Source organism: Phlebotomus argentipes, unplaced genomic scaffold, assembly GCF_947086385.1.
Source record: "Phlebotomus argentipes unplaced genomic scaffold, Phlebotomus argentipes genome assembly contig_15, whole genome shotgun sequence".
Taxonomy (NCBI): Eukaryota; Metazoa; Arthropoda; class Insecta; order Diptera; family Psychodidae; genus Phlebotomus; species Phlebotomus argentipes.
Window position 1 is genome coordinate 16,862,371 of NW_026776181.1, and position 22,389 is coordinate 16,884,759.

Sequence of the window (22,389 nt, forward strand, 5' to 3'; positions counted from 1 at the left end):
TCGATCATTCAACTAATTCATGGGACAATTTAGAATCTGCACAGAAAATAATAATGAAGATATTTGAAAAATTATATGAAATTTCTACGATTTAGTCGAGTTTCCTCCTTCGCGTTTGTAAATTTCAATCTTTGCAGCTCAATCTTTGCAAAAGGATGAAAAATGAGCTTCTGTTTTAAGTGTCACATTGACAGTAAAAATCTTTGTGACAATTTTGAATTTTTTCAGCTAGTATTATGACTATAACACGGATTTAGAGCAAAATAGGCTTTGTCTTAATTATCGCTATCCTTATGCGGAAATCTCTCTGCGTTTTTCAATATCTCGGCCCCGATTTGAGATATCGCCATGATTTCAACACCATTTGATAGATCATAAAATTCGGATCATATTTTGTCTTAAGGTGAATGTCTCGAAAGTTGAAGGAAATATTGAATTTTTAGCACCAAAAATTACATTTCAATCAATATCTAAACTTATTATCAACGAATGCAATTTATTTATGCATATTTTTGAAGGTTTTCGGGATGGAAATGAGAAAGTACAAAATGTTGAATGTATTGTGTGAAAACTGGGCGAAGGGTTAAAGATTAAATCGCGAAATCTGCAGTTGTGATCGCAGCATTTTGTACCTCAGCAGGGGTTGTTCCCTTTCAATTGGGCGTCTTTGAGTTTCTCTTTCATCGCCGGACGTTTTAAATTGTCTCAATGTCTGTGGTCTTCAAGAGACAGGCTCAAGATCCTGAGTCATTTTCATCTCTGTGAGAGAATCTGGGTTGTCGATCGGAAAAGAGAAAGAGACTGAAGAGTGCAAAAGGCTCCTCTCTTGCACAAATTCAAGCCAGAAGATAGAGAGAGAGAGAGAGAGAGAGAGAGAGAAAGAAGGAAAAACGACGGAATCAACAATGCGCTAAGCTGATTAAGTGATTAACGTCTTGACTTATCAAATTCGTCACTTTATTTAAAACGCATTTAAAGTTTTATTATTTCACCCAGTGATCTCGCCCCTCGTGTGCGTTTGCGCCTATAGTTGGGAAGTGTAGCGCAAAAATGCCATTAACTTGTTACATTATTTATTTAGTCTGGTTGAGTTTTTTTTTTCTTTCTTTATTTTCTGTCTTCTTAATATATTAACACAAATACAAGCGCACGCAACCAGCAAAACAGCTGCCTTAATTCTGGTTTTTTCGCAACACACAGAGCGAGGCTTTTGAGGGGGTTTTCGCCGAGATGGAATTATTATTATTACACTATTGAAATATCGGAGAAGTTTTGCTTCGACGATAAATGATGCCGAGGCGATTCAAAGGTGATATTCAATGTGAGAAAGTGTTGATCCAATTAAGGATGACAAATTATTGATATGGTGTCTGGTGACAACGGCAATTTCAACGAATTAGGGTAGAAGCATCGCGACTCGACTTCCGTTATTATTAGCGCCTGTCACTCAAGTGATTACCAATCAAATCGACACTCGATAAATTGTTTATTGTGCCTAAGCGGAGAGTATAAATTATTTAACAATCACATTTCACACACAATCAACTAGCATAATAAATATTTCATCCATGTGGATTACCATCGACGGAATATTCACAAACTGGGCGAGAGAGTCCATAAAATCTGTGCGTAAATGCTTAAGCATTGAAAGTTTCGGGCGCGACATGAAATCTTTCCGTTTTTTCCTCTAATTTATTCACATGTCTCCCACTAAATCTCTTAATGGCATCGTTCTTGCCGTGCTGATCTCCTCTGAATGAGTGTCTCTGGGTGATGAAGTAGATCGCTGGCTGGAGATGAATATGATGGCATTTGTGACAAGATTTCCCGAATGGCGTGGAGAAGAAAAAAAATGAGAAGAAGAAAACATAATCCAAATAGTATTACAAAAACGCCTATAAATGCGTCCGATGTCTTGGGCGATTTGCCGTTTGCTGATAAATAAATTTACGGATTATAGTCTGAATGAGATCATTTTTTGTCACTCGCATCTGGTTAAAATATCATTAACTCTTCAAAGCTTGTCGCACGATTTCTTTTCACGCCGAAATAATGCTAAGCGTATCGATATGGCCACATTGTCCAGCCATGTGAAAGAGAAAGAGGAGTGTCAACAGCTATAAATATGTTTTAATCTCCATACAGAGATCCAGGTATTTATATATTTAATATTCACACATTGTAAAATGTGAATTAGAGGTGAGGAAAATTTTGTCTACAGCAAAATGGCAAGCAATAAAATTAAGCAAATACGAAAAACCCGTGCGGGGCTTTTTCGAGATGGCGAAATAAAGTGCAATATAATGCTCTCTTGACAAGCAGTCGGCTTTTTCTTCATCAGCAAGGGGGAGATAATGTGTCTTAAATATGTACAACTACTTCAGACACTTTGAAAACGTCTTTCAAGTCATTTGACAACATTCAAATTCTTACATTTGGCATCATAAGAACTGATTTTTTAATATTTGTGTATTTCTTTTTGCGGTTATTGTCTTCTGGCTAAATTGTGAGGTTATGAAAAATCTTATTTTTAATCTTTTCAAACGTGGAAATGAATAAATTAGCGATTAACATAATGTTTCCACAAGATAATGACGCTAAATATTCCACTTTTAAGCTTAAACCGCGGAAATAACCAAACAAAACTCTTTCTTATCGATTGAAATTGTATTTTTGATGTTATGATTGACTGTAGTTTAACTAACAATTTAAGTTCAAACACAAATTTGTTGATTTTGAAAGTTTTTGAATGTCAGAAGCGGTTTTAAATCAATCAAATAACCTAGAAAAGCAATGAAATTGGTTTTTCTAAGAAATATTTTAACTCTTTCAATTCCTAACACTTTCACAAAGTTGTACACCACTTCGGAGCATAATATCTGCCCCTTGTTCGTCACCAACTTGGCAAACGAGTGTGGGGACTTATCTTAATTGATTATACTATTGATGGTGGAATCATTCCTAAAACACACTTCTCGATTAAGATAATTTTATAAAGCATTTCTTATATACAGAAATGCGAAGAGTTGCATTAGCTGTGATATCTTGAGTGGAAGGGATTATGCTGTGTTAAAATCACAATGAATAATTTATTGGGTCAGGAAGTGTGTCTCGTGTATTTAGGTAGTAAATATAAATATTAAGTCTCCACGACTGATTTTACTCTCGCAACTTTGCACAAAGTGTTTCGCGAGGGAGGGAGAAGAATCTGGCTAATGAAAAAAAGATGAAGAGAAGAAGAAGAAGAAGGTTGTGCAGAGAGAGAAAGAGAGAAAAAAAGGGTAGACAACAAAACATGCACGAAATTAATGGAGAAAAAAAAGAGATATAATGTATCGCAATAGAATGGTCGCATGCAACTCTCACCATTATCCGCACCGCGATGCACATACACTTCCCCTGATTACGTATTTACTTTGCATTTTCGCTTTATCAGACGGCAAAATCCATTATATGCATCTCAAACCGTAACAGTAAGTTGAAACATTTTCCGCATATTATCGCACACACCTGCACTGGCGTTTTCTTCGCAGAAGTGAATTAAAATGCGGAGAAGAATGCAGTGCTTAAGCCCCACATATATTGCACCTTTCCTTTTCCCTCCAACACACTTTTGCGCGGGAGGTGCGAGTCTCAGCGCTCTTTTAAGCGAAATTATGTGATTTTTCATTCATTGATTGTGTGCTTTTTTTATTTGTTATTTTCGAGAATGGGAAGACGAAGTGCATTTCGACGGGTGAATCGGAAACTATGACAAGTCGATTTATCAGAGTTTTCATCTTATGTATTTTTGAAAAACTTTTATCAAAACAATAGCAAAAAATTCTTATTTATCTAAAAAGCACTTATTGATTAAATTGTCATGTTTTGCGAATGAAAAGTCGAATATTTATTGTTTACGCTGTACAATTTTTCCATGAAAAATGTCTCAAAAAATGCTGGAAAACGTATGAAACGCCTTTTGAAAAAAAATTTAAGATTTTCAGAATTATTCTAAAATATTTTTCAGACTTCGAATAAATATTTCTAATATCTTTTAGAACTTGTTGGGATAAAATCTACTCGAAGACTATTAAAAATCGATTTAAGAAAGTAATATTTTCAGAATTCCTCTGAATTTTGCCATATTTTAGTCAAGAATTTCAAAAAATACCAATAAAATCAACTAAAATATTTACAAAATAATAAATACAAAGCAATATTTGCACTTCAACGAATGATTTGAAAGCGTTTTAAGGGTGTTAAAGTCAATTTGACAAATTTTGCAGCTTTTTTAACGCTAAACTTTGAATTCGCTCCGCTGAAAATGGCGATTTTGACTTTTGATCATTTTGGAGGCACAAGTCGATGTAAAATAGCATAAAAATGAAATATTGAATTTGCAGAAAATGCAATCAGTGGAAATATATCGATGAATTGCCTCCAATTCTGAGTGTGCAGATGCATAAATAATGCTGTTTTGATTGCTATTTTTCTCATTTCTGGTTGACTCGATAATCTTTTTTTTTTTAATTGTGCACACATTTAATTTATGATAATTTCAATCAAATTGCCTCGCATCGAGATTGAATGACTATCATTCACAGTCTGAAATGCGACTGTCAGGGATTTTTCAGACACATTTTCATAATCGCACGCAAATAAAAACCTAAAAGAATTTCCATTTAGTTGTGTTTCTTTTTTCGTTAAACTCTTTCCACCTTGCAAAAAAACATGATATTTTGCATTTTTTGCGAAATAATTTGTGCTATTTCAAAACACTCATCCAATTTCAATTTCAATGCAGTGAAAATAAATAATTTTGTATGAATAAAAATGAAACATAACTGCTGTATTAATTCGGCCGTTTTCCTCTTCATCAAAACTCGTGTTACACAAAACATTGCCATGATAGTGACGGCTTATATCAAGGGAGATTTACAAAGTAAATCTACTGGAACACTCACTGGTGTTGCAATAAATTTCCCGCGAAATGAAGTCTTTTGTAGACATCAATAAAGTGATTTATATTGAAAATTTTTCATGAAATTACATCATAATTCGTTACGAGACACTATTTATGTGCACTTTTCGCCAACTATAACACACATTTCTGTGGTATTATTGGTGCTAAATCAGTGAAAAGCACACTAAACAAACTTTTCAAATCGCCACGATGATGATAATGAAGGCAGGAAAAACACCCGGAACACGACAGACGATCGTGTGTCTATTTTTTTTTACCTGGTTTTATCGCTGCCGTTTTAACTATTCCTTTTTATTGTGGAGAAAATTAATGTTGATGATAAATTCTAAGAACCAATCATCGACGTATAATCAAGATCTCACTGAAATGGGAATAGATATCAAAAGTGTGTGATGTTCTGTTATTTATAGTTATGGATGTATCTTTTTTCAAATGCTGGCAGAAGCAGTTTCAATGGATCATTTGTCATAAAAGTCGACACGCTACTGTTTTATAAGAAGAAGAAGGTACATATATCAGAAGGTTAAGAAAAAAAAAGAGTAACGCGATGGAGATAGGAAAAAAAAAGACGGGAAAAATGGATGAAAAAAGTCTCTCCCACCGCGCAACGACGCACACAACTTTTCCACATTTGTATAATTTAGTGTATTATTTTTTTTTATCTCCCTCTCTCGCTCTTTATTATATTGTATTTAATATTAAATTACGTTTTGTTGCTAATGGGCATAATATTCTCATGTATGGGGTCCCAATTAAGTGGTCGCTCTTTGTGGCATAATGGCTCGTTTCCGTGTTGGATGCTATTAGTCCGTTTAGCTTTTATCATTTCGAGAGGATTGGCTTTAGGAGTCCAAGTTCCAGCGAAACATCCGCGGATGACGCGGTGGCTCTGAAGCTGTTAATTGCCATAAGACGGAGTGTCAGCAACTCCCCGCGCGGTCGGATTTCTTCCTACAATCAAACAAATTGCACGACTTTGAATCAGAGGGAAATACACTCAAGCGAATCCTGAGCGGCTGCAGTGCAGGAAAAACTGCCAATTGCCAACAGAAACACTCCCAACGAGCACAAAATGCAAAAAAGCTCATTTTTTCGCTTTCCTTCGCTAAGATCTGAGCCATTCTGATGCACTAGCGAACGTAGCGGCGATCAGTCAAAGTACTGATGCGCATTTAAACGCACAGATGTCGCATCATGTAAAATCATGCCATCTCAATAATATACTTCGTGATAACAACACTCAAGTGAATTTTATAAACAACGCTATGCAAATAACCTCAAAAATGAGAGATTATCATGCTTTCAGGCCTTTTATGGCACGGAAACAGACGAAAATAGACGGAAAAATCTGAGAACTGCTAAGAAAATTCACTGAAATTTTGCTTTTGGGATCTTGTTCAAGAGTTCTTAAAATTTTAGCTCGACATCTAAGCACTTTTCAGCTAAAAGACATGCTTTTTAGCTATTTATGCTCGCTGGGTTATTTCAACAAATTTTAGATAATGTTTCATTTATTTTCAGCTTAATATTGAGCTGTGAAGAGCACTTTGTTTAGCAGTTTCGATCAAAATAGCATTAGACTGTATCAAACGAGTTGTGTTTGACTGATAAGAGACTTTGAGAGCAAATGTTTCTGCAGCAGATTTGTCATGAGTAGGAAAGGGATTTAATGATGGGAAAGTAAGCCGGGAGAGCCAAGGGTTTTCAGATTGAGAAGCAGACGTGAGAAGATAAACGGATTTTTAGAGAGAAAAGCTGTAAGTTAAGACTAGTTTGGATTGAAATATTAGCTAAGAGAGAATTGATTTACAGATTTATAAAGGAAGGAGCGACAAGAGGGAAGAATATTTAGTCAAATCAAGGTAAATTTTCAGGTTAGGATGTCCGGAAAGTCCCACACTGATCTTTGTGTCCGATTTCCAATAAATAAAGTGTCAGAATGGCATTTAATAGCAGTTTCATATTAAGATTAATCAATCGCGAGTGCTGAAATTGGTGCTTTTTGGAGTTCATTTTCAGAGGAATTGAGCAATCTGAGTTGCACTGGGAAATGCGAGCAGTTCATAGTGTAATTGCGGCATTTTTCTGGGTGTATAATTTTATTTTGGACTGATGATCCAAGAAGTCTCGGGGCGGATATGGACACTAATGCTGGATTCCGACTAAATGAGGGGCTATCACTTGACTATTTTATACGTTTACAATTCAATCCCGGCCGGAGGAGAATCATCAGACGCCGACTTGTTGATCACACCATTCGAACAGGAAATAAACTTCGTGATGATCGTGTTTTTATTTGTGCTCAAATTTCGTTGAGCGGCGTGTTTCGGGTTCTTTTTTCTTCTCCTATTTGATGACAGAGAGAGAGAGGCAAAAAAAAAGAAGAAGAGACTGTGCTACTCGCGGAGAGTCAATCTTTCTTGCGTGTGTGATGTCCTCGGGCGACCGCGAGAGAACATCTTGTGGTGATCACACAGAAACTGTCCATCCCCATAAATATCGGTATCGCGGCAGTGATTCTCCCGCTGCCCAATAGAGCGATAAAGTGTTGCGATCGTGTTAAGACGCGCGGCGTGGACAATTCTTCAAAAAGTGTGTCCGTCCTCAAATTTATTAACCATTTGCGCCACACACAATCGTAAATTGAATTGAGATGCGCCCATTTGGAGGCCCCCACGAGCTTGTTGCTGTTGTGTGGCTGAAGTTGGTGACACAAGAGAGTGTATAACAAATTTTCCGAAGGAATTAAATTATCGTGCCATTTCTTGCTCGCCACTCACACAAGAAAACTATCTCAATTCATTATTATTTATACATTACACTCTTTATTGTGGCTGAGTGTTAAAATGAAATAAATTTAATTGAACATGATTTTGCAATTCTCAACACTCACTTTAATACTGTTTCTTCGTCTCTCTTTTTTTCATAACACTATATTTATAAAGTGGATGCCCCAAGTGAGACACGTTTGAAGCTCGAAAGGTGTGTGGATCTATAGAGACGTTTTCTCGCCGAACAGAGAAATACCATTGCGCGAGAGCAAGCCAGATACTTGGCCGTGTAGGCGTTTTGTGGTCAACACAGCTTACGATAAATAAGTGTTAAATATATTAGAATTTTAATACGGTTTTATATGATTTTTTTTCTTCACTTCAACCCATTCAAAAACTTATTATATTAATCTGGCAGCCATAAAATCATTTGCGATTAGGAGGGCCATAAACGTGCGTGGTGCGTGTCTCTCTCTCTCTGGCCATCTCTCACCTGTGCAGTCCGGTTAATTGGAGGATTTTTGTGGTTGAGATAATTAGAAGTATTTTCGAGATTGTATAGAATATAAAAATTAGAAATTCAAGAGGCTTTTTTGGGCAACAGTGAAATAATTGCAATTAAGAAACACACATTCACAGCTATCAAGGTGATGTTGGGCTGCGGGTGGAAAAAGTTGGTAGTAATAAATGATAATTTATATGTAATGGACAAAAAAGGCCACTTTTCGCTGGACAATTAATTTTCAAGACAAAATAATTTCTTAGAAGCAAAACTTGCACGTGGATTTAGAAATTAGCGTCCATTTAATACACTTCACGCCCAACGTCTCTATATATACATTTCCTTTTTGCCATATAAGTTGTTTGTGCATGAATATTACATTTTGGAAGAAGTATAAATCGGCAACTTGAGGCCATTCGCAATTTTCTATTTTTGCTAAATTTCTACAAAAGTATTTAATTGCGTGCTTAGAAGACCCTAAAGTATTACCGCAAGAATTATTACTTCAAGAGTCCAATTTTCTCTTCCTTACAAAAATGTATACATTTACAATTTATAGAAATATTTTGTAAATGCTATAACGATCGATTTCGTGCGCCAAAGAATTCAATATCGATTAATAAGAAGGCTTTTGCTGATTGAACGTGTAATTGTTGCATACATCCTGCTAGAAAATCCTTTTATAAGCTAATAGGAAATGTTTACCCAACATTAACAATGCGCGCGCGAGAGTTGTGCAATTTGGGAAGCACTTATTAATCCAATTCAAGGGGGAGATAATGTGGTCAGAAGTGGTGTACAGATCATTAGAAGTTTTATGAAGTGGAAGTGTTGCAATTTATGCACTATTTGGCTCACAACTTTGATTTTCTATTGATTATTTATGCTCTCAGAAATCACTTTTTATTCCAAGTCCGCATTTTGACATATTTTTCTAGATTATGTGGCTGCTTTGAGACCAAATAACATCTTAAAGTTGAAAATTCTATGCCTGAACTGACAGTATTTTCAAGAATTGGATATTTTCACTCAATGAAAATCGTGATTTCGGAAGCTAAGTATTAAGAAATATTGCTAAAATCAAACATAACCTCAATTTTTACCGAATAACAGCAATTTTCAGTTAAAAAAAATGTCAAAAAACAATTTCAGCTCAAGAAAATCTTGAAATATTGTATGAAAATGTGAGTTTTATAGTTTTCAGTTAGATTTCAGTTAATTTTCGGTTGATATTCAGTTCATAGCACTAATTTTATTGTTTTATTCAAATAGTAATTTTTTCTAGGAGTTCTGAAGGGATTATTGTCATTTATTAGTAGAAATATGCATTTTCAGCAGTAATAAAATATTAAACATACCCTCAAATTTTTATTTAACATGTTGAAAGCAGAAAATCATTAGACATTCTGTAAAAATTCGTTAGACGAGTCTGAAAATCATGAATTATAAAGTTGGCAGTTAGATTTCAGTTAGTTTTTAGTCGTGAAAGTGTCAGGAAGTTGTGTTCAGATTTTAGCCATATTATCTTCCCCTTGATCCAATCTTAGACTTCTGGAATGACAACAGAAACTTGTGACAAACGTAGAAAGGACAACTCTGAATCTCCAGGCAACACAACAAAGTCTGAGATTGAAGATTGATACACGTAAATTGCAATTTTTCACTTCATAGAGAGTAATTTCATAAGCAATTAATTTCACGGAGTCTTTCCAATTTCAACATTAACAAGTTGTAAAGTGAAAAGCAAGAGACTCAACAGATTCCCCCTAATTGTGAGTCTCCTCTGTTTTTTGGGGGGCAATTTTGTTGTTGGGGGAATTAAGTCGCGAGTGAGAGAGAGAGAGAATTCCACGATGAATTGTCTGCGTGCAGTTGAAAATACACCTCATATATCGTGGCACCGGTATCAATCTATCCATCCAGCTTGTACACAATCTTGCTAATAAATCTTTCCGCACTTTGAGCCGCTCAGTCGCTCCTCTCGCCCCGCGCTTTTCTCTTGGCGCCTCCGGGCGAAGGCGGTTGGACGGCGAAATCATTAACAATGTGACCAGTGGACAGAGGCGACAATAGTTGAGGTGAATTTTAGTGATAATTTGGGGGAGAAGAAAGACACATTTTCGCATCCACAAGTCGCACACAATTACATAAAACACACTCTCCTGATGATGATGTGAGAAAAGCATCTCTCTAATGGCTTTCAAATATATTAATAATCCGTCTCTTCGCTGGTGACTCCACAGACATATAAATATTCATTTAAAAAAATGTGAGCGAAAAAGAAGGTATTGTATATTTTCCTCTAGGTTGATTGTGATCAGAAGTGAAGCAAGTTACCCATCACATTTGCCCATTTAACGTTAAAGAGAGCTGAGGAGGAGATAAAGTTTGTTCACATTGCGCATGTAATTCTAAATTGTATATTAAAAACGCTCTTTCACGGTTCGTTACGCAACCATTTTTTCAAATTAACATTTTAGTACATCTACAACATCGCCTCAGGGGCGGAACTTGACCAAAAGCTCCCAACAATTCGTTCCAGATTCCGTCACTGGCTTGCTCATCCGATAGACTCTTCTGCCCGTGTATCTGCAATTAATTCCATTTGTGTAATTGCTGCCGGTCTTCTCTTGGCACGTCATTAAGAGTCTGTTCTCCGGGGCTGAATTTATGACTCTTCCACATTGAATCTGGAGTGTGATCTATTTTTTCTTCCTCCACTTTGCGATCACCGAATATCGCAAAGATGGATGGAAAGTGTCTCTCAAATTGCGCCAATTACGCTGTCCAAGACATCTCTCAGCTGGACAATGTTCCTCTTCCTCTCCCCTCGTGTGATCGTTAGAATGGCTCTTCCTAATTCCTTGTCTCGAGGCAAAACTCTTGGCTCTCTTTGCATGTTGTGTTACACTTGAGGGAATGCGGTTGCGTGTGAATTAGCGTCGATGCAACTTGCGTCACAATTCAACTCTTTTATATGCGTTGTTTTTTTTCGCCACTAAACACTGCATTTTGATCCTTTTCACTTTTCATCTTGACAAGATATGTCTCCCATCTGTTTGCGCTGCGAATGGAGAGAAGACATTCTGCAAATGGAATTATACTGCGCATGTTTTGTCAGCAAATTAAAGAACCATGAATAAATGTTTAAAGATTAAGTGACTGGAAATAGAGAGCGCATATATTCACATAAAAACACTACTTTGTAAACTGTCATTTTCCCTTAAGAGGAATTTCACATCAAGTCTTAAGAACTTCTATTTATCCAAATGATTTTGATGTACAAAATTTTCATGCTTTGCGACTTAAAGCATGAAAAGTTGACTGATCTCCTTGACAAATATAATAATTCGGGTTTCTAAGAGTTTTTCACTTTTTTCTATTAAAAATTTCAATTCAAGAGAAATTTTAGCATTCTTCAGGTCTTTTAAAGTAAATTTAGCAAATTTCGCAGCAATATTAGTGCGAAATTTGTATTTTTACTCTCCCGAAAAAAGACAATTTTGACCCTCTTTTCATAGTTTTCCATTCACCCGTCGTTGTGGAATATTTTGACATGCACAAAAAAAACGCGCCATAGTTGAGAAAATCATAAAATTACCACCAGACAAACATGGAGAGTGCTTTGGAGTAATTGAGGCGTGACGGAGTACAAAACGTGCTAAGAATAATCTTAATTAATTAATTAAGTTACAATGTCTGATAGTTGCTAACTATTCCGATTAAGCAAGAGAAGAGTTTTACAGTTTTTTTTTCTCCTAACCTTCCTCATCTTGCTTTTGAATATCTTCTGGCTTAATGCTTTGGAATGTCTTGAGCAATGGAAGAAATCTTCGAGGGGAGTTTTGAAGAGGAATGCAATAAAGATAATTAGCTATTTAATTATATTTTTACCTAAGACGCTGGAACATATGTTGGTTGTGATAAGAATCGTGGTTCCTTTTCGGTGGTTTGTATGCCCCTCTCGGATGAGGTGGAAAACACCTGTCCTGGCTCACTGTGGAATCGCCCTCTGGGACGGAGTTTCTCCGCACTGGCCAAGTGGACGTGAAATTCCCTAATAGACTCCCTATATTTACTGGCATTCGTGGCGCGAGGGAGGAAATTGTAGCTTTGTTGCCACAATCCCAGTGATAAGCAATTGCTAACCGCAACAGTCTGGGCAATTCTTGTGGAAAATTACTAATGCAGCACCCTTTTCCGATGGGGAAATAGTGCAATGCAAGACAGACTAGACACGAAGAATGCTAAATCACAGGCGCATCCATTAGGGCTAATATTTATTTTAAAAATCATTTACTCAGTTTATGATCGTTGATCGGTTATTACATTTAAAATGAGCAATAATTCATGCTGCAGTCATACCACAAAATGTATACACGATAACATTATGAGAAATGTTACATCACGCGATCCAATTTGTGTCAAGGGAGAAAAAGATTAATCGGAAAATTGTGGCGCGGGGGAAAGAGATACAATTACACCACTTCCATGACCATAAAGACTTAAATGTACCACCATTTTCTACCTATACATACCATCCACAATATAATACCCTTTCATTTTGCCCCGAATCGGCTTCGACATTTCGATTTTGTGCTATAATTTTCTGAGAAAGTAAAAAAAAAATTCCCTCGAAAATAATTCAATCAACTTTTCATGAAACGCACAAAAGACGATCGATTTCTCAGCTCATCAAGCTTACAAAAACTATATATCGTCAAAAAATTGATGAGCAAAAGCAAAGGAGTGAATCAATTCATTATGTGATTAAACGAGGAGAGAAAAAAGGCGCCTTTCATTGGCGGCATTTCTCAATATTTGTCGCAATCTCATAACATCTCAATTTCGCATGAGAGATGAAACATCAAATCATTGGCTCAAATTGTTACTCATGTTTGTGGAAGTTTTGAATCATGCGGCCTAAAAGCCATTGATAGGAATTTTTCCAACAATTTTTCACACACAAAAAAAAATCCCCATAACAAAAATGACTGCCAACAATATTCAGTGCAATTTTCTCCAATTTGCTGCGAGAGAACAACAAATAAACGTAGAATAAACGGTATAATTTTTTTTTCTTATTCAAAATATACAATTAACTTAGTCATTACCTGGCAAAAGCCGCGCACAACATCTGAAAAGTACACTTCATAGGAGCAAATCAGAGAAAGAGAGACAGAGAGATATTTTATGACTCTCCGTCATGCAATGCTCAGTGTCACACAAATTTCGTATAAAATCGAAATTAAAATATTAATCTTTCATTACGGAGAAGTTATTATGTCCAATTAAAACACATTATATTCGTACAATTACGGATTTTCAGCCATGGCTCTGCGGAATGCTGCCCAATGACAAATCACAAAGTCTGTCATGCAACATTTTCAACCCCCCCGCCCCCCGCGATTTATCGCTCGGCCCAAGGGGAAGATAGTATGCCCTCAAACTGTGCACTACTTGTTGTTTATGCACCACAATTTGAGTAAGAATCCACTGAAAAATCGCTTTTAAGGAGATCTTTTTCGACTATAACCTCAAAATATGACTAAGAGATCTTTAAAGACTCTGCCATTGAACTCAAAATTGCAGATTCAGAGTCAAAGTGGTGCAAAAAGTTGTCTAAAACAATCGTTTTCCAAATCAAAAGCACTATTTTTGAGGTTATGCTTGGTTTTAAGACAATTTTCAGTGTTTCTTGGCATTAAAGTTTCTGGAATAGCAATGTTTATCGCATGAAAATGACTAATTCTGCCCATGACTGGCGATCTTTCGAATTTAAGCATAAGAATAGATATTCTAGAATGCGAATTACTCACTAAATCTGTCTGCGATTTGTTACATAACCTACAAAAAGGATTGTTTTTGTTCAAAAATCAAAAGAAATCCAAAGAATCGGGATAATTTGCTGTAAAAGAAGCACTCAAGAAAGGAAGTTTTCGAACACTTCCGTTTCTTAAGTACTTCTGCTAAGCTGTACACCACTTCTGAGTGTATTATCTCCCCCTTGGCTCACAGCTCAAGGTGAGATGGGGTGGAGATTTGGATGAAGGAAAAAAAAGTCGATTTTCCGCTGAGAATTTTTCACATTTTACATGATCATGCATTTCGTGTTTGCGAAAGCAAAACGGGTAAAAACATTACAGCAATGACAATAAAATGTACTAAAATATGTGTGCAGCTAATTTTTCCGTTCACACGCGAGATTTGTTGATGAAAAACAGTCTGCAATTGCAATTACATCGCCAACCCTTTTTGCCACACACACACACACACTTCAACAGTTCTGTTGAACAAACACTGCCAAATGCAATGGAAGAAATATAACACGCCTTTTTGCGCTGAAAATCTCTCATGACTGCTTCAAGATTGGCTGTAGAAGAACAGCGTCGAGTGGATATCTCTATAAAATCATCAACAGTTATGTAGAATATCTGACGTATTTATTATTAATTAAGGGAGAGAGGAAGAAAGGGAGAGAGAGAGATGAGCATGAGAGAGAGAGAGAGAGAGGAAAAGCTTGTTGATTAACTTATCATTTCGCTTTGTAATTAACAGTATAACGAATGGTTCTTTCGAGAGCATTTCTTTCACGAAAAAAAAGAAGAGTTAAATTATTATTTATGAAACACAAAATACTGAAAAACAACAAAAGAGAGTTAATAGACTGAGAACAATATGAATTATTATATTGTTCCATTACACATTTCTTCGTATATATCTTGTACTTTAAGACAATCGTCATAAAAACCAACACACAATTTTTTTCTTCTTCTTTCCACCTTTCCTTCTTACAGAAGAGATGTGTGTAACTGCGACATAATTAATTGTTTACCCTATAAGAATTTCACTTATTTGGCAAAATTGCTCCATTTTCATTCTCTCGCTCGATGAGCAAAATTCCTCGCAATTGTTCTCGATTAGGAGTTTCTATAATGAATTGTGCGCCAAGCACTCAATTTCCCGTGAAACTCTAACAGCTCTCTTCTAATTGGGATCAATTTTCCGTGCTCAAACTTCTGCAGAAACTGTAGCATTTTAGCAAAAAAAAAAGCAAATCCATGTGGGAAATACCCAATATGACAGGGTTTAGCATGCAATAGATAAATAAAGTGGTGCAATTAATTGGCGAGAGTCTGACCAGGGCGAGTAATGAATGTGTGCAGTGAGAGAGAATGAAGCCTTGTACAATTTGCATCTCAGAACATATTGTGCCTGAGCAAAGTGGTGTAGTTTTGTGGCTGAGTGTGCATGCTAGACTTGGTGGTTCAGTGCTCCTCTTTTGTTAGTAATTAAGTTTTCCAGAGATCTTCATTTATGATAATTGCTCAAAGTTGAAAAGTTGCTGTGGAAGCGCACTGCACGCGGTTTGTTTTCTTTCTGGTGCATTTAATAAAATGTTTTATGTATTAAATAGTGGGGCTCTGCGAGAGGGGCACAACACTCAATGGCATTAGCATTAATTTATCCAACTGATGACGAGAGGAATTAATTCCATATAGTCGTCAGGGAACTCTTAAATTCACCTCCGGCATTAATGTACGAAGGTGTTAAGGATATTTATTGGACTGCGTGAACATTTATTCTCACTCCCTCTCTTTTCCTCCACCTTTTTTTTCTCTCGGCACAATCATTGCGAGGGGGAAGAGAGAGAGAGAGAGAAAAATGCGCCAAAAAGACAGAGTAATAAAAATTCAAATGAACACCAGACCGGAAGTACATTTAGACGATGTCTAAATGTAGAAATTATCAACTCGAGTAATTACACCATCATAATTATATGGCAGCTTAACAAATTCTTTATACGAAATTAATGCTAATTCCGCCACTTCACGATACAATTGTTGAAAATGTGGAAAACCCTGTAATCTTCTACTACATCTCGCGATACTGAACTTCATGTGTGTCCCAGAGAGCGCGACATTCGCGATCAACATGATATTAGAATGTAACAGAAGAGCTTCAATTGTAATGTCAATGGAAGCTATTTTTTCTATAAACAGTCTCGCGATAGAAGAATAGTGTCAATGACAGAGTGTTTTGTGGATGCGAATGAATTATGGAGCGATTCCCATTAAAATTGAAAAATGTTAATCTTGGAAAATTGTGAAATTTGCCAAGATTGTTGAAAATACATGAAAATAATCAGTAAATCTGTGATAAAAAAGATTTACTGCAATTATATTTCATATTTATGCTTCATCTTTGCAAGATATTCTGCAGTTTCCGATCTGTCAAGCTGCTTTTAACACATTTCTTAAAACACCCTTTGAAAGATAATTTAAAATAACACACTGAACACAGTGATTTTTAAACACAAAAGCCTGATTAGTGTGACTAAGGATAGCATAGAGTGTTTTAGACAAATGTAACACATTTTTAACATGCCTTGTTTGAGTGGGAATCGCTCCAGAATGAATTTCAGTAACATTTAGAATAAATTCTTCCCGTGCTCATTCCTTGGCGAATTCCTCCACATTCCGATGATGCTTTGCGAGAGTAGTTTTATTTTGCCCAAGTCTTGAGGTGAACGCGAGCTTGCATTGTAATATATTCACAAGAGCATAAGCATTTTATTGTTGTGAGTTAATTATATTTTGTCATAAATTTAAATTCCCGCCGAGAGATATTAAAGTGGCGCGTCTCGCCATTTTTCCCGTCGCTGCCGCTCATTGTGGAAATGTGTGAGCGCAGGCGTTCACGGAGTGCTTCACGCGGAGGAGAGCTCTTGTCCCCCCGGGTGACAAGACAATAGGATGCCCGGAAAGCATTTGAGGGGGCGCCAAATAATTTGAGTGTCGAATGCGCGCAATCTGAGGCGTGCGAGTGTGTGAGTGCGCGCGCCAAGAATATGGGAGGGATAAGAGACAGGCGTGGTTTGATGGCACTCTTCATCCAATCTTGAGTACCAGCATATAGCGTGTGTGTATCTCTTCAGCTTCGCATCCGAGAAAATCGATGCGCACACAGCATCCCAAAGAGAGAAATCTCACTTCCATTTCGCGCCAACGAAGCGAGAAGTGCCCGCAACAAAAGCGCGCGCCCAGGAAATGCGGGGGAAAATCTGTGAAAACCAACCCCACTTGACACAAATTTTCACCCTCATTTTTCCGGCTAGAAAAATGTGCGAATCAGTGTGACACACAAAGGAGAGTTAGGAGGTCAATTTGATGGTTTTCCCTTTGATAAGAACAATATTGCTCTCACCTTTGCCACCGTCTCAAGACACACTGTGGGGAATTGGCGGGGGCGAAAAGCCACCCTCCGTGGCAACAAAAGGAGAATTTCCACTTTGCCAGCCATGCAAGACAAACGATGTGCCATTTCTTCCCTTCGCCCTCAAGTCGTCTCTCCCTGATGAGGAAGTTCCGGTGCGCTCTTTGTTCCTGGCGCAAAGGAGCTCAGCCTGACGGGCGTGTACTGCTCAATTGTGACCACAAACACTTAGCATTCACGAACTGTAATTACACTTGAGACATGAGAAAACTACTCGCAATGCCACATCCTGGCAAGCTGGCACGCGAAATGCTCGAAATCTTTGTCAATGTCACGAAAATTTTTAGTCCAATTAGTTAATTCTGGAGCATGTTGAAAAGGGCCAAAAATGCAGTGCTGAGGATCAATTTAGCATTCAATTGAGTGATGGTTTCCGGGAACTGGCAAAATGAGCCTGAAAAACCGACTGAAGCAGATTTTTCTTCGAAAATACCACAGAGAGACAGAGAGAGAGAGAGAGAGAAGTTATTACAGGTGTTTTCATGCAGTAAGCAGAAATCAAGTGAAATGGCATTGAATAGGCATATGATATGGCAATGATCTTCTTAATGTGTTCATTTGTCATGCAACTTTTGACAAAGACAAACCCAATTACAATCATGTGAATCTCCTTTTTGCACTATTTGCACAAGCAGTGAAGGCAACAAAAAACAAATCAGAAAATGCGCTTAGGGTGAGAGAACATGACAATAATTGCGGCAATTTGCATTTTATATTAAAAGTTACAAATGTTAACTCATGTAATTTTAGCATTTATCCGTTAATTTTTGCATTATAGAAGACTCTCTTGCCTTTCTCCGGGTGGTTTTTCTTTGCCACAGTCAAAGATGAGCCACACAAAAGATCGTGAGGTGTATTCATGAGTGTCATTTGGCAACAAAGACTGCCTCTTTATATGAGTGACGGATAAAATGCAAGTTTCTTTCGCCTTCTTAAAACTGCAATTTTGCACGGAATTCATGTAAATGCTTAAGGTTGTCATTGAAAAGTCCCGCGTGAGTGTATTGCTGAGTGATTCGAGGCAAGGGGAGAGCCACTAGTCAATTCTTGAGGAATCTTAATGGTCTCAAGCAAATATTGATATTTATTTTGTGTTGAAGAGATCAAATAATCAACATTTGAATAATTTGTTTATAAAAATTTAAATATATTGAAGTATTCGATTATTTTCTCCGCATATCGCCGCCAGAGGGTAGCAAAATCGGCGTGGGGGACGCTAACAAAATCGCCATTTTCACATAATGAAGCATTTTGTCGCAGAAAAAGCTCGATTTCTTCATCAACCAATCAGCTGATGAAGTTTGAAAAGCATGTAGAAGTTTCAGTTGTATTTCCCAAAGGCAAATTTGACGCTTTAAGTTACTCAACATTTAAATAAAATTTAAAAATATTTTATTTTACGGGAATTATTGTATTAAACAATATTAACAGATTATTTAGAGCTGTTTGAACTCTTTAAATTAGCCTTCAAAATATAATCAGAATTTCTATTTGCCTTTAAAGTGTAAACTGCTGCTCCCTGGTGGCAATATGTGGAGAAAATAATCAAAATTTAACTAAAAATCACGGGAAAAAATTGAATAATCACAAAGCAAATGGTCTGAAATCGCGAGTGATTTTCCCTCTGGATTTGAGGGCAAGAGTTTGTGCGCAAGAGGCACGAAAGGGGGATGCAATTGCGCTCTTTCATAGTCACCATTCAGCAATGCACAAAAGCATTAATCGATTCTCCGACTATGAGCCATAAAAACGACTGCATTTCGCCTTGTCATGCTGCGGCCTTTTTTTTATCCTTAAAAATGTCTGGTCTATTTAATTAATTTCAAAAATTCTGTTGTGACAATTGGGAGTGGAGAAAAAGGGGCGCTTTTGAGGGTTTTTCCCCTCTCGATTGGCGCGCGCGTTAATGCAAAAATTGTACCTTGTCATGATCCAGATGCCCGCAAAATGAGACGATAAAATTAACATTATGAGCAACGATTCTTGTTTTTTTGTCAAGACCTCATTCGTCTGTGAAGATTCATTGTTCAACGCTCAGCCATCGTCATTTCTCACCTCAGCAACTATATTATTATAGATTTCTCACTATTAATTTTCGGTAGTTCATCCGTGAGATCAACAGGAGTCGTGGAATGAGACAAGAGAATTCATTGGTGTGATGTTGGTTAAATAAATGGGAACAGACATCAACATTACCGTCACTTTTTTTCAGTTAGAATTTGGGCTTTGAAAAAATATAGCAATTTATATGATCCCATTTGGCTCTTGAATGCCACTGAACGCACAACAATTCATAAAAAGACTTTATGATTGACTGCTGTGAAAATTTCGTTGAGTTTCAATGCAGCGAAAGAGATCTCAAGTGGACAATCTTTCGGTAAATTACAGAAATTTTTCATAAATTCCCCTCTCACGACGCACAAAATGTGAGCCTCTGAGTAAACGTTCACTCCCAAAGCGATGGACGCAGAATAAAAGCATCGCATAGAAGACAATTAATAATAAATTGAAGAAAAAAATGTGTCACGTCACGATATTTAATAGAGTTGAATGTCAACTAACGCTAAACACCATGGCTGTGAATTCACTTCGGGGGCATTTATTGAGATACTTTAATACATTGTGCACTGTTGGAGTGACAAAGAGTGGTATGAAATGGAAGGTATTCTGTGGACGCTGGAGGGAAATTAATGACGCTTAATGGTGTATTTTGTAGGTGCCAAAGATGATGATGGGAGCATAAAGAGTGGAATGGGCATTGGCGGATCATCGGGATTGAGTAAAAAGCAGCGAAAAGCACGAACGGCATTCACAGATCATCAGCTGCAGACGCTGGAGAAGAGTTTCGAGCGACAAAAGTACTTAAGTGTTCAGGATCGCATGGAGTTGGCGAATAAGTTGGGACTGAGTGACACACAAGTGAAGACATGGTACCAAAATCGAAGGTAAATTGATCCTCTCTTTTGTCCGTTCGTCCAATTTTTCGCCTTAATCCGCGTAAAACACTGACACAGTTTTTTTTTCCTCCATTCCAAAATGAAAGCATGAAAATCCCCTCTAAACAACATGAGTCAGTGGATCAGAATCTCATTACTGAGTTTGCGTCTTGTCATCTTGTTTGGTTTTCCTCGGCTTTTCGCCCTTCTTGGCCGGCCGTGCGACTCGTGAAGGCAAAAATAGACAGTGATTGTCTCTAGTTAGAGTCTTTGTTGACGCCGTGACTAATTTAACACCGAAAAGATCCGTGAAGATGGGATTTTTGTGGACTTATAGCCTTGTCAATTGTGCAATCTCTCAAGCACACTAAATGCCTTCTTGTCTCATCCCGTCCAAATTACCAGTGTAAATTGTTTCAATTAACGTGTTGTTGGGTGTTTTCGAGAGAGGTATTTTGTCTAAGAAACACCACAAGGAGATTACTGAGATGATATGCTGCCTCTAATGATGGTAAAATGAAGAATTTCTCGCAGAAGTTTAGACTCCACATCCAAAGGATCCCAATTGTGATCTTTTGTATGCAAAAATACTTGATTTTGTTTAATTACTAGAAATGTTTTCGACTCTAGATGAAGATTTGATGATTTTCGACGTTCTTTCCCTCTCTAAAGTGTGCTGTCTTAAAACGTACGCAAAGTCTAGAGAAAACATTCGACATTGCGTCAATTTGTTGAATAAAGCGAGCCTTTAAGGAAGATAACTTAAACTTCCTGCTTGTCTTTACACAATTGAAGAGTTTTAGTAGCATTAGCCTGAATATTTCTGTCCGATTTTCAGCCAACAGACGGCTAAGTACTTAATAACGCCTCCAAAGAATGGCCAGTGCAGGCCAACAATTGCCCAAAGGGTTCAATTTCAGGGCACTCGCGTGCTGCCGCTCGAGAGCACTTGGGATAACATTTGGCCGGTGTCATTGGCGGAGAGGACCAGCAGACATCTCCGGATGATCGGAGATGGCAGACAAGAGAGCCTGGGAGTGAGTTGCATGTTCGGAAGTAATTGATCTCACCCGCTCAAAGGGAGAGAGAGAAGCGATGGTGTAATTACGCATCTCAGGAGGTTTGTGCAGAAAGAGGCGCCACGGCAGTTGCAATTCCTTGGGAAGAGACGCAGATCGGGCTCATTACCTTCCATTTAGGATGTCTCGGGTATGCCGAAAATGGGCTGGAAGAAGATTAAGTCTATTGGCGCCGGAAAGCGACTCAGCACTTTTGTGTGTGTGGCGTTTGTAATTTCAAAAATGGATAAAACAGTCGGTAAATTAAATGATTCTCTCCTGCGCGCTCGCCTTTCATCAAGGACCATCATGCCGACATTTCTCCCCGCCTCCGCTCGTCTGCCTCCTGACATCCTGAATGACTGGCTGACTTTCTCGTGTGCTCGCGCGGAAGTTGTGTATTTTCCTGGGTGACAACTTGGAAAAAAGGCATCGCTGATTAGAGAGGCAAAAGCTTGGGCATTTGTGCCTAACTATTTGCTGAGCGAATGTGTTGCGCGGCGGCCAACAAGAAGTGCCTTGGCGCGAGGAGGCGAGCACACGATTTGTGAACAAATTGTTTTAAAAACACTCCGGCCGAATGGCTGGAAAGCAATTGGGCATGACTTGACAGAATGCCGCACAAGATGGTGAGAGAGTTCAGCCGAAAATGTGTGAGGAATTGATTTTCGGCCACAAAAGGATCTCGTCGGGTCATCTCACTCTTTCCATTCTCTGTGTGTGCGCCCAGAAACAAGAAGGTCTACTTAACACAAATTACTCGCCAAGATATGGTTTTAATGACTAGTTTACTTTTTTCGTTACTTGATTACACACCCCGACCATGACAGTGAAGATAGCTCGGCGGCCAGGAGAAGAGAGCTTCCTCAACTCCGTGCGC

The 22,389-nt window shown here is 37.7% G+C and overlaps 1 protein-coding gene across 1 annotated transcript in view; it reads left to right on the forward strand.

Moving 5' to 3' along the window:
• The window catches only part of LOC132262330 (homeobox protein B-H1-like), a 31,903-nt gene that overhangs the window by 1,346 nt on the left and 8,168 nt on the right, over positions 1 to 22,389 (forward strand). Inside the window, exon 2 of the mRNA XM_059761579.1 lies at positions 20,232 to 20,460. Within this exon, the coding sequence (XP_059617562.1) occupies positions 20,232 to 20,460 (229 nt within the window). The remainder of the gene's footprint in view (positions 1 to 20,231; positions 20,461 to 22,389) is intronic.